We start from the raw sequence: 13,441 nt of genomic DNA on the forward strand, positions 1-13,441 counted from the left end.
GAGATGAATTGGGCTGTTTTTGATGATCCAAAATTCCTTTATTTTGCAAAGTCATAGATTCATAGGATGGAAACGGGTCCTTTGGCTCAACTTGCCCACTCCATTTAACATGTCCCATCTGCACTCGTCCCACCGGCCTGCATTTGCCTCATATCCGTCTAAACCTATCCTATCATTGTACCTGTCTACATGTTTCTTAAATGTGGCAATTGTACCTGCCTCAACTACCTCCTCCAGCAGCTCGTTCCATGCACCCGCCACATTTTGTGTAAAAAAATTAAAAAATAAATAAAAAGTTACTCCTCAGGTTCGTATTAAATTTTTTCCTCCTCACCTTAAATCTATGTCCTCTGATTCTCAATTCCCCTACTCTGGGCAAGTGACTGTACGTTTACTCAATCTATTCCTTTCATGAATTGTACACCTCTATAAGATCACCCCTCCAACCATCTTCACTATCTACAATACCACTCACTTTTGTGTCATCTGCAAACTTGCAAATCATGCCATGCACGTTCTCATCCAAATCATTGATTATAGATGACATCAACAAAGGGCCCCAGCACCAAACACTGAGGCACACCACTAATCCAGTCCCTAAAGCAACCTTCCACCACCCTCTGCTTCCTTCTGTGATGCCAATTTTATATCCATTCAGCATCTCTCCTTCGATCCCAAAGCTTTCTTTAGCTAATTTCTGTCCGTGTAGGCAATATAATAACATGTATCTTTCCTCTTTATTATTCATTATTTTTGTTTTCTACTGGCCCCTTTATTCTTCCTCATTTATTATCCATCTATGTATGTTAATCTTATTTCCCTTTGCATAATTCTCATAATTTACTTTGTCTCCTGCTGTAAATGTTATATTCTTTGTCATATTACTGAATTGTACATTTTCATTTTAAAGTCCGTAAGACAACTGGAGATGAGATGTATCTCTACCCAGATGGTCTTCCCATCACTCGCCAGCTGCATAAAAAACTGGTGTCCAAATCAGTGCATGCACCTGAGGGAACCTCTGCAAAGCACGACGGTGAGGAAAAAAAAATCAATATTATCATGAGAGGGAAGAAGCCTCAAAAACTGAAAGCCTTGAGAGAATGAAAGAACTTAGAAACTGTTGTGGGCATTAGTTATGGCATCTTGGCCACTCCTGAGTTGGTGGTATAGTTTCTGAAATTCTGACTAACTGAATTTAACCAACAATATTCGGCTGTGGGCCGAGCATCAAAAATGTGTCTCAAAATCCATTTTTGTGACCCGCTTCACGGAACTACATGAAATTTTCCACAAGTTTAGATGAAATATAATTAAGAAGGATGTCATAACTCTTCAGTGCCAAAAGTTGCACATTACTTAATTAAACTAATTAGAAAATGAGATTGGGAAAGTAAGCTCCATCTAGTGGCCAATGCCCATATTACACCATGGGCAGCCTATTTCCATGTTGCAGTCCATTTAAACTATATTATTATACCTATATATTAATATATATATGACTTGTAAATATGACTGTAATCATATATAATTAAGTATAATTATATTATATAAAAATAATATGATGAATATAATTGTGAGTGTTTTTTTAATGACACTGTCGCAGAGGTCCTGCTCCTGAAGCAGTCTAATTAATGGGTGAGGGCAGTTCTTGTGGGTTCCTCCCTTTACTGAACCCCACTGACTGCCAGTGTGCAGAGTGGGGGCGACGGCCATAGTGGGACCGGTGCAGTGCCAAGCTGGGGGACAGTCCTGCAAGGCATCTTCCAGTCGCTTTAATAGGAAATTTAATAAGACTGCAGCAGAGGTCCCAGGTTTTAAGGGCTCATGAAACTGCCTAATTAAAGGGTCAGGACAGATCCTCTGGGTTCCCCCATTTACTGAACCCCACTGACTGCCATAGTGAGGAGAGTGGGGGTAACGGCCATAGTGGGACTGGGGCAGTGCCAGGCTGGGTGACAGACCTGTAAGAGACCCGTCTTATTTCTGATGTAAATGTCACATCCTGACCAAGAATCGAATGCTCTGATGTTTACTCGATGAGTATTTATTTTAAGCTACAATGAGCCTATATTTATGTTAGAGACTTTGCAAATGAGGGATATTACCTTTAACCTAAAATAACCCTAAAAGTGTTGCATTGTTTGAGCATCTGTAGTTTGTGTGTGTGTCTGTGTATACGTGTCAAACGTGTACCTGTGGATGTAAGTGTGTATGTATGTGTGGATGGATGTATGTGTGAATGGATGGATGTGTGCATGTATGTGTGGATGTATGTGTGCATGGATGTGTACATGTATGTCTGTGTGCGGATGGATGTGTGTATGTGTGTGCGGATGTATGTGTGCATGTATGTATGTGTGTGTGCATGCATGGAAGTGTGCGTACGGATAGATGTGTGTGTGGATGTATGTATGTATGTGTGGATGGGTGGGCTGTCGCACTGTTATTCACCAACACGCCATTATCATAACTAATTCACTCATTGTTTAAATAATTTGACCAAATAAATAATGAAACGATCGACATTAAAATAAAACTTTATATAATCATTTATTTCCCCAATTTATTTGTTTACATTACATCTGATCTTCATCTGAATATTCTTCATCAGATTCCAAGTCTTTTGATAAGTTTTGATAGGTCTATTGATAAGTTAGTTCAAGTTCAAGTGGAGGGTCAGGCAGAGGCTACAAAAAAACCCATCTCATTGCATGGACTTCAATTCTGCATGGACTTCAATTCATAAAATTTCAACCTCTTCTTAATGTTAATGAGAATAACACTGTTACTACCATAGATAAATTAGTTCAATTTCACATACACCAATTCATTTCTACATAAACATCAACCATTTCTGACCATTTCTCGATGGAAGCCTATAAAGTGCCATCAGCATTCCTCCGTTGTTCTCCCGTGGTTGGGGCCTGGACCCGGCCGTTACAGACAGCACTATGTACAGCCTCCCCCCACTGTGATGATCCAAACACACACCACGGCTCCGCGTTTGCGAATCGGCCGCTTCTTAATTGAGACCGCGGCTTCACTATGTTAAGTACATAGGCCCCGCGGTCGGAGCACTTTTTCCCTGTAAGTGATCGCAGGCAGCTCCGAGATTAGATGTTAAAGATTTATTAGACTACAACAAGCTGGCATTAGTGAAAATGTTTAATTTACTTTGTTATGGATACACACAGTTTAGGCCCTCAACTTCATGAATGAATGAGTGAGTCAATGAATGATTGTGTGACTGAATGAGTGAATGAACAGCCTCCAAATCTAATTTTTCACATTATAAAAGGGTGCAATTAAATTAATTAAAGTCCATACAGATTAATTTTCATAAATTCAGACTTTAGATCTTACCTTTCAGTTCCAGTTGATTCACAATGCTTCACTGGTTTCACAACTTGGCTGTCTTGTTTGTGTTGCAGCACCTCAGCAGCGACTTTGCTTTCAAGGCTTTGTTCCACTTCTATCCACTTAGCTGCACATTCTTCAGACTTCTTAATGCTTTTCTCACTAAATTCAAATACCCTGCTGCGTTTCCACGACATGTATTCCACAGAACAACAAAGAACCTTCATCGGAATCTCCAGTAAAACAGGCATCAGTAGAAGCACTCTCAGCCATGACGTGTGCTTCTTGCCTAGCTAGCCTGAAACAAAGCGCGTGATTGGCCAACTGGCGTCCGATTCAATGGTAAACGTGCTTTGATTGGACTAAAAATACCCCCAAATTTTCAGTTTTTTCTCGAATTTAATAAAAATGTGCAAGTTTTGTTCTTGACGAGTTTCACAGATGATTTATATAATATTTTTACACAATATGTGAAAATTTCATGTAGTTCCGTGAGTTGGGTCACAAAACTGCACAAAAAAGCTCCTCGTTCCACAGCCTATATACCAGCATTTGATTTACTTAGCATAGAAGTTGAACAAGATGGATCATGTGATTCATTCATTGTATTTAAATAGTTGGATACATTTCGATCTTATTTGAAACTAAGACATTTTCTTATGATACTTTGTTTCAGCTATTGTATTTAGAAGAACAAATTAAATTGCAAAATATACTTAATATTGAATCTGAACAGTGATTCTAGGCAAGAAAGGTTGCCATGTTGACACAGAGCTCTGCAATCAGAACAACATTTGGCCTCAATTTCCATCACTTTGGAAAAGAGGTCTTTGCAAATAATAATTAGAGGGGGTGTGGTTATTTGTACTCTTATGTGCCTATTATTTTTTAAACAGCTGGAATAGCGAATAACTTGCAAGGTTCATTAGGATCTAAAGTTCTTGACGATCACATCAAACAATCAGATTTTGACAAGACAATAATAGGTTTGTGTTTTTTAAATATTTTTATTGTTTAATTTCTGCACAGTTTATTATATGCTGCTTGCGTCTGTTTTATTGAATTATGTTTATTCCAAATAATCCCCAAACTAATGTTTCAGGTTCTTAGAAATCATGATAGGTTATTTTTGATTAGTACTGAAAGTCTGTTCTTCTCCTTAGAGTGGAGAAGGTGAGGAAGAGATTTAATGGAGGATTTTCAAATCGTAAAGTGATTAGATAGTGTAAATAAGGTGACAAAGTTCCTAAAGTGATTTGATACCGAGAAGGGGCAAGTTAAGATGGGTGGCAAAGGATGTAGAAAAAGCATGAATATTTTTAATGCAATGTCTGATTAGAATTTAGAAAACACAACTTGTATGTGTGGTGGGAACAGACCAGTTAAGGGTGTGATGAAAATGTAATCAGAGGCCAAAAGGTTGTTGGAAAATGATCAGAGATTTAGAGAGTGATGGATAAGATGTGACAGTATTTTCAAAAAAATATTTTCAATATTGGAAATAGAAGGAACAGTGGAATGTGAGGAGTGACACTGGAAGGATTTCTCTAAAAAAGAGCCAGTGCAGAGAAAGTTAGCCAAATTACAGTCATAAGAACTGAAATGCATTGTGTCTTTTTATTTAGAGACCCCTATGCAAATTTGGGATTACACTAATGAGAGTGGGAAATTATGTGTAAGATTAAAGGATGGGGAGTCATGAGACTCGAAGATTCTCACGAACGGCACCAACTAGACAGGATTGTGAAGACCGCCAGCAGGATTATTGGTGCTCCACTCCCTTTCCTGCTGGACATATACAGGAAGAGATGTATCAGCAGGGCCATCTCCGTCATCAAAGACCCCTACCACCCATTGCATCACATATTCTCCATCCTGCCATCTGGGAAGAGGTACAGGAGCATTAGCTGCAAAACCAGCAGGATGCTCCTCAGCTTCTTCCCGCAGGCTATAAGACTGATAAACGGACTTTGCCCCCTGCCAAAGTATCGCGCACCAACCACCAACCTGGACACACTGCAGCAGAGCCACTGTCGTGCCGCTGCCGATCGGAACGCCTGTTGATGTTTAGTAGAGAGTAGAGTGTTAATTTGTTCATGATATATGTATTTTTATTTCTATTTATTTTTACTGCACACTGAATGGACATTGGTTGAGCAACGTTTTTTTGTTTCCTCTGGGTATGTGAGTACTCAGGAAATGACAATAAAGATATACTTGATACTTGATTACTGGTGTTGATGCTGTCATGATTAGTTAACTATTCTGCAAACCTTTAGTTGTTTTAACATTGTTAAGGTATTTATGCTTTACTTTTCAGGGCTAGATTTTTTGACTGAATATCATTATAAAGGAAAAACGGAACCATTGTATTATTGTGAGCTGTGCAATTGTGAATTGCCTCTTCGGTGTATTTTGGCACATATCTTTGGACTTAAACACAAGTCGAATTATGTAGTAAGTATACAAAATGGCAAATACATTTAAATATAATTACACTATATCAGTTGAAAAGTTGGTCTGAAATGCCTTCATGGTTTAACAAACATGAATTAACTACAAATGCTATTTTTCTGTGTTGTTCGCGTGCATTATAAACATCAGAATTTTCCATGTGAAACATTTGATATCTTAATTATTATTGAAAATAATTGAGCAAATAAGTGAGCTTAATTTTTTAAAGCAATATATTTGACATAGGAGCGTGATAAAGAGGCTCACAATACTCGAGAATGGGTTAAATCCTGAATTTGGGTGCTCATTTATTGGAATTTGCATAATCTCTCACAACCAAATGACCTTTTTTGTCATAATAAGGAAGAAAGAAAGTTTTCTATATTATACAATTTGTGATTTCTATTTGAACTGTGGATTAAACTATTTAAACTGTGTAATCAACATGTAATCAACTGATCACAATTGTGAGTTCCTTCTTATATAATAAAAGTGTGAAGGAGATCCAGTTACCTTATCCTTTTCCTACATTCAATTCTCATGCTTCCTTGATGAATCTGAGACAGCACAATTCAAACTGGAGACACCGACAATTGAAATGTTTGTTTGTGGGTTTCTGGGTGCTCACAACGCTGTATTTTCTGCAATCCAGAAATGCAGCTTGCCCTCCTGTAACGTACTCTATATTTATATTCCAATTCTGTTACTTTTTAAGCAACACACAGACTTGCACTAATCACTGAAACACTAGACAAGGTTTTAAAAACTTAATTTACAATAGTCATTGAAATGCCAACATCTTCCTTTCAGCACTGAATTTCCCTCTGCTTAATAAAATCGATGGTTGAAAGGGTCAAGAACTTCAAATTCCTGGGCGTGCACATCTCTGAAGATCTTTCCTGGTCCGAGAACACTAACGCAATTATCAAAAAAGCTCATCAGCGCCTCTACTTCCTGAGAAGATTACGGAGAGTCGGATTGTCAAGGAAGACTCTCTCTAACTTCTACAGGTGCACAGTCGAGAGCATACTGACCGGTTGCATCGTGGCTTGGTTCGGCAATTTGAGCGCCCTGGAGAGGAAAAGACTACAAAAAGTAGTAAACACTGCCCAGTCCATCATCGGCTCTGACCTTCCTTCCATCGAGGGGATTTATCGCAGTCGCTGCCTCAAAAAGGCTGGCAGTATCATCAAAGACCCACACCATCCTGGCCACAAACTCATCTCCCTACTACCTTCAGGTAGAAGGTACAGGAGCCTGAAGACTGCAACAACCAGGTTCAGGAATAGCTGCTTCCCCACAGCCATCAGGCTATTAAACCTGGCTCGGACAAAACTCTGATTATTAATAACCACTTTCTGTTATTTGCACTTTACCAGTTTATTTATTCATGTGTGTATATATTTATATCATGGTATATGGACACATTTATCTGTTTTGTAGTAAATGCCTACTATTTTCTGTGTGCTTAAGCAAAGCAAGAATTTTATTGTCCTATACAGAGACACATGACAATAAACTCACTTGAACTTGAACTTGATTTTGTCTTGCAATGAAATGTGTTTGCAGAATCACGCCATCCACTTTAGGCTTATCATCAATGTCTCTATCATATAAAGCAGACAAAGGCTCAGCCTGTAGCAGATTCGCGGATTGTTTTGTATTCACTCTGCTGGGCCGAGATCTGCAACATCTCCAGAAATGGTTGCGCCTTTTGCATCCATGGCAGATCTGGCCAAACGCGGGACATTTCTCCATTTTTGCAATGTGAGCACCGCCACAGTTATTGCATTGAGTAATAGATCTTGTCACAGGCATATCAAACTGTGCTTGCATTGTTATCTCTTGCTTCGGTCGTCTAGGAAAGGAAGCCTGGACACTATCAATTCCCATGGTGGAATGCTGTGCCTCTGTTAGCGTTCTAGCGTGACGAACAGACAGCCCGGAATTTTCGCCAACAGTGACAGCCCTATCTAAAGTTATGGCACGGTCACGGACAAGCTTTCTTCTTAGTTGGTCGTTTTTTTCATCCTTTTTGTTATTTTTAGTGTTTGTTTTAATGTTCTTCTGTTTGTTTTATGTGAGGGGGGGGTTGGGGGAAACGTTTTTATTTCAGGTTCTTATGTTCCTGGAGAGTTGGTCATTTTTCGGATCACATTCTCCGGGCTCTGCGGCCTACCATCGCTGGAGCTGGAAGCCACCTCGGACTGTCGTGAGCCCCACCGCGGCCTGCGGACATACCATCAAGAGCTCGCAGTCTTGGGAGAGGCAAGTCAGGAGCTCCAACGCCGCGGAACGAAGGTCCAGCCCCGACGTGAGGTTTGATCACCCGGCGCAGGGAGCTGACAACCCTCCGATGCGGGAGTTGATCGCCTCGACGCGGAGGGCCCGAACTCGGCCGACTATGGGAGTCAATCCGTCCCGTCAACAGAGAGCTCGAGGCTCCCGACCAAAAAAGAACAACAAGGGAAGGACTTAGAACTTTATTTTCACCTTCCATCACAGTGAGGAATGTGTAGTAGTCTCTGTGAAGGATGTTTATGTTAAAATGGGTTTTTTTGAGTCTGTTGCTTTTTAAAATTGTATGACTGACCTGGCCAGTGAATTTCACTACACCAATAAGACCGCACAATAATCTGTCTCTTATAAATTGAACCTGAAGAACTTCACCTGCTTGATGAGAGGATTGGCCTGAGGGTCACACAGCTATCGAAACTTTATTTTGAAACATTCCGGGTCGTCGGGTGATTCAGCAGGGGTAACGACCATAGCTGCACCATTGACAGGTTGATGAGTTATTTCATCTGCATACACAAACTGTAGTGCGCGTTCGTAAGCTTCAACTCCTGCAAGGTTGAGGAGCATCTTAGCACTGGCTTATTATAGTAAGATACAGCAATGAAGACATTATACTGTCGCTCAAAGATACGGCATCACTCTCTGATTCTGCTTGATCCAGGGATCAAACAGGATCTGCTTGATCCCTGGGATGGCGGGACTGTCATATGAGGGACGATTGAAAAGACTAGGCTTGTATTCACTGGAGTTTAGAAGGATGAGTGGAAACATATAAAATTATAAAAGGACTGGACAAACTAGATGCAGGAAAAATGTTCCCAATGTTGGGCGAGTCCAGAACCAGGGGCCACAACCTTAGAATGAAGGGGAGGCCATTTTAGACTGAGGTGAGAAACAACTTTTTCACCCAGAGAGTTGTGAAGTTATGGAATTCCCTGCCACTGAGGCCAGTGGAGGCCAAATCACTGGATGGATTTAAGAGAGAGTTAGATAGAGCTCTAGGGGCTAGTGGAATCAAGGGATATGGGGAGAAGGCAGGCACGGGTTATTGATTGGGGACGATCAGCCATGATCACAATGAACGGCGGTGCTGGCTCGAAGGGCCGAATTGCCTCCTCCTGTACCTATTTTCTATGCTATCGAAGACGAGTGGGCCTGGTTTTCGGAAAGCTTCAGCCATACTTGAGACTGTAAGAAGTCGTATAAACAGCAGCCAAAGTTGATCCGAAGTATTACTTCTGACACCATGTATTGACACTGAGTCATAAAACCTCATAATAAGTACTTTAATAATACATACCGGAACCATATACATAGGTACTGTAGGCTCAAAGTTGTAGATTAAACTGAAAGCATGGCTGCTCGCATTCCATAAGATGGCATGGTGGAAAACCCCACATGGATTACGGATTGGGTCAGCAATAGTAAAACTAGACATGGACCAAGTCAGTAGTGACTGATCTACAGCAACCTTCTCCAGCAACTCATTCTTTGCTCAAGATTCCAGTTTCTTGTGCCTTCAAAGATTTTGGCAAAGGTGGACTATGTTTGAATACCTAACCTTTGTCACCAGCTGTGATTTTCCATTCACAGAGTACATTATGTTTTCCAGAAAAGGAAACACCCAGATTTATTGAAAGCAACAGGAGGAAAATACAAACAACTTGTCAAGGAAAAAACAGCAGAAATGGAAAAGATTGATGGAAGAGGAACAGTGAAGGTAAATATACAACATTAAATGTTCATTATTACACAAGAAATGGTAGGCGATACAAAGTCTTGCACCTGGCATATTATTTAATGTTTATCTTTTTATAGTGCCACTTTGCAGTTTTCACCCAATGTCTCTTTGTTTCTGTAACATTCAAAAATATCTTGAATATATGAAGAAGCTATTTTTTACCATAAAATAAGGCACGAAAATTTACCTGTGTCTTGGAAGCCAAAGGTTAGGTTGTTCGCCAAGAAAGAAAGACTTGGCTATCCCTCAGTACAGCAACATCAAGAACAATGTTGCTGTACTGAGGGATAGCCAAGTCTAACACTCATTCATTGCTGGCAGCTGATGGGAAGCGGCTGTAAATTGGGAAGTGGCTGTAAAAGGACAGCTCCGCTGGGGGGGGGGAAGAGTTCCTTTCACAGCGTGTGGGGAGCCTGGTTTGGGGAGGGAAGTAGCTTGTGTGGCTGCGAGCGGCCGCTGGGACCGAACAGCGGAACCGGCCGCCACCTCACCGCCTTCTGCCGGCCCGGGGATGCTGTCCGGTCTCGGCGGCCGATCCCGATTTGGCGCTTCTTATCCTTGTGTTTAGAATTTCCTAATTTCTTAGCGCTATCGTTTTTCCCACCATCTCTCCACCTGCCGTCACCCTCCACTCCCCAAATTGAATTGTCACTTTCTTCATTATTTATTTATTTATTAGTTTGTTTATTTTTGAGTGTGAAAAAGTCTATGGCCCGCCAGCCTTTTTTCAAAAATTATCAACTCAAAATGGGGGTGCGTCTTTGACGCAGGTGGGTCTTCATCACCGGGACATACGGTACTTAACTAGTGAACCTCCATAGCTCTCTTGGGTAGAGAATTCAAAACATTTGGATGAAGAAAACATTCATATCTCAGCCCTGGGCACAGTGGCGCAGTGTTGTGAACACATGGTATTGTAAATGCACAGGGTCTTTTACGCACAGTAGGGGAATCAAGAACCAGAGGGCATGGGTTTAAGGTGTGGGTGGAAAGATCTAATAGGAACCTGAGAGCCACCTTTTTTACACAAAGGGTAGTAGATATATGGAACGAGCTGCCAGTGGACGTAGTTGAGACAAGTACTATCACAATGTTCAAAAATATTTGGATAATTACCTGGCTAGGATAGATTTAGAGGGATATGTGCCAAGCACAGGCAGGTGGAACTAGTGCAATTGGTCTGTTGGTCGGCTGGGGCAAGTTGGGCTGATGGCCAGTTTCCATGCTGTATGATTCATTCCACAGAACACAGCCACATAGCTTAGTTTCCAAGGACAAGGTTGTGAAGGTAAAAAGAGTTCCACAGCATTGAAACAGGCCTTTTGGCCCTTCATATTCACTCTTGCCATTAGGCACTATTATTAAATCCATCTTCCAACTCTTGGCCTATAGCCTTGCATGCCTAGGAAACGTAGGTATTCATCTAGATACTTCTCAATTGCTGGCATGAAAATATTCAATATTAAATATTTAATAATGGTCATTCCCCATATTTGTAAATTGTGAAGTATCTTTTGAAGAAGATTTTGCTGATGAACGATGAACCATGAACAATTGAATTTGTACCGACTAAATTGTTATGACATCTCTGTCAAGGCGATGCATCTTGGCTATGCAGAAAGGCAGGAAGTGATAGATGAATGTTGCCAAATGATTTCTATAAAATTGATATTTTAATAACATTGTTTCCTCTTCAAAATTATTTTCTTTTTAATTTTCAGGTGGTCCGAGATCATTATGGAATTCCACTTAGTGAAAGGCGAGCTGGAACAAAATATGGTAAAATACACATACTTGCTGTTTTAGCTTAGGACAGTAAAAAAACATGCAAAACAATATGTGTCTGAATGTTCCTTTATTTGAAAGATACTCCTGTTCTCATGACCCCTTAGAGGATATGGCCAAAATTCTATGTCCCAAATTCCTTGAATTTTTCAATATATTTAAGAATAATCGGAATAAATAGGAAGGATTTGCAGAAGCTGGTTTACACCACAAAATGCTCCAGTATTTCAGTGGGACAGTATCTTCTCTAGATAGAATGTAAGAGATTGTCATCTCTTTTGATCTCTTACACTTCCTTATCTCTGTAACTACCTCTCCCCTGATGCTCGGTATGAAGAAGGGTCTTGGCCCGAAACGTCACCCATTCCTTCTATCTAGAGATGCTGCCTGCCCGCTGAGTTACTCCAGCATTTGATGTCGAACAAATGGAATAATCTATGTTACTTTTATGAACATGTGCTTTTCTGGGTTCATCGTGTGAAATTGTCATCTGGGAGGAGGAAGTGCAGCACTGCACAGACAGTAAATATAATGGTAGCCTATTCTTGTACATCAATTATTTTTGCATCTGCAGTTAGACAGTAGCCAGCCCTAGTTCTATTCATTTAGCAAACTAGATGTATCTGCTTAATTTTGTCTGCTAATACCTAATATTGCTACTTGAAGCTGCCATGTTTCAGTTGGTATATACATTTTTGAAAGATTAAGCTTTAATGATTTGAAAGCATGTGCCCTCTTTTTAGTTTTAGGAAATCAGCTGCCTGACACAGAATACAGTAGCTTTGACCAAGATCAGTGCACGAACATGGAAACCTCTCAGTCTTCAGATCCGAGAAATAGAAAGCCATATGCCAGCATAAGTTCCAAACCTTCTGGCAGTGTAACTTCCTCAAGAGGTAGGTTTCTGCATTTTAATATTAACTGACCCCAAGATGAAATTAAAAAAATACATTGTGCAGGTTGTTCTGAAGTGAGTTCTCTATCTTTGCTTACATAGTGCAAACGCGAAAATTCCATCCAGGTTTATTTTCGTACATGCTTGAAAATGTTTTAAACAATACTGATCAATTCAGCAATTCCTTGCTTGTCTCAATGATTGGATGAAGATAAATAAATTAAGAATGCTAAATAATTTGTCTTGGTTTGGATAGGTAACTTCTAGGTGAAATAAAGATAGAAAATGATGGAATAGCTGTTTCTCGTTTCACAGGTGCTGCTTGGCGTGTTGCGTTGTTCCAACATTTACTGCTTCTGTTTCAAATTTCCAACATCTACAGTTTCTAAGAATTGTTATTTCTGGGTGAAAATAGTCCCAATGCTTTAGCCTTGGCTGTAACGCTGGATTATCTTTCCTTTGAAGCCAAGATTCTCATTGAACCACTTTTTCTTGTTATGTTTTTAATTGTCTATCACCATACACACCGACATTTCAAAGGGTCAAATAGCTTTGATCTCAGGGATTGTGTAAATCCGTTTGCAGCACGGTGTTTCTTCTTCCGAGCATACGTGCTATGCTGAGGTTTCACAGCGTTGATGCCTCATTTTTAGGTGCTCCTGGTTTTCGTGGCGTGTTCCTCTAAACTCATTGAAGTCAGTCCTTTCACATGATGACAACTATATATGTATTTTCAGATTAGCAGGACATGTTAAAATATTGTTGAAGATTGCTGTAGTGTAACTATATTTTGTCTTGTCGCTATTATATTGATCCCCACTTGATAGTTTATTTGTCTTAAATATAAAACTGTCCACTCTCCTGCTTGTGATAACTGGCAATAACATGTCTATAAAGCTGTAGGAAAC

At 40.1% G+C, this 13,441-nt stretch overlaps 1 protein-coding gene across 2 annotated transcripts in view; it reads left to right on the forward strand.

Moving 5' to 3' along the window:
• LOC129713800 (uncharacterized) overlaps positions 1 to 13,441 on the forward strand; it is a 67,817-nt gene that overhangs the window by 38,024 nt on the left and 16,352 nt on the right. Inside the window, exons 13-18 of one of the 2 annotated variants that reach the window (XM_055663109.1) lie at positions 911 to 1,036; positions 4,257 to 4,346; positions 5,681 to 5,817; positions 9,725 to 9,832; positions 11,575 to 11,632; positions 12,382 to 12,534. In XM_055663109.1, the coding sequence (XP_055519084.1) occupies positions 911 to 1,036; positions 4,257 to 4,346; positions 5,681 to 5,817; positions 9,725 to 9,832; positions 11,575 to 11,632; positions 12,382 to 12,534 (672 nt within the window). The remainder of the gene's footprint in view (positions 1 to 910; positions 1,037 to 4,256; positions 4,347 to 5,680; positions 5,818 to 9,724; positions 9,833 to 11,574; positions 11,633 to 12,381; positions 12,535 to 13,441) is intronic. The other variant, XM_055663115.1, reaches the window with a different exon arrangement.

Source organism: Leucoraja erinacea, chromosome 2, assembly GCF_028641065.1.
Source record: "Leucoraja erinacea ecotype New England chromosome 2, Leri_hhj_1, whole genome shotgun sequence".
Taxonomy (NCBI): Eukaryota; Metazoa; Chordata; class Chondrichthyes; order Rajiformes; family Rajidae; genus Leucoraja; species Leucoraja erinaceus.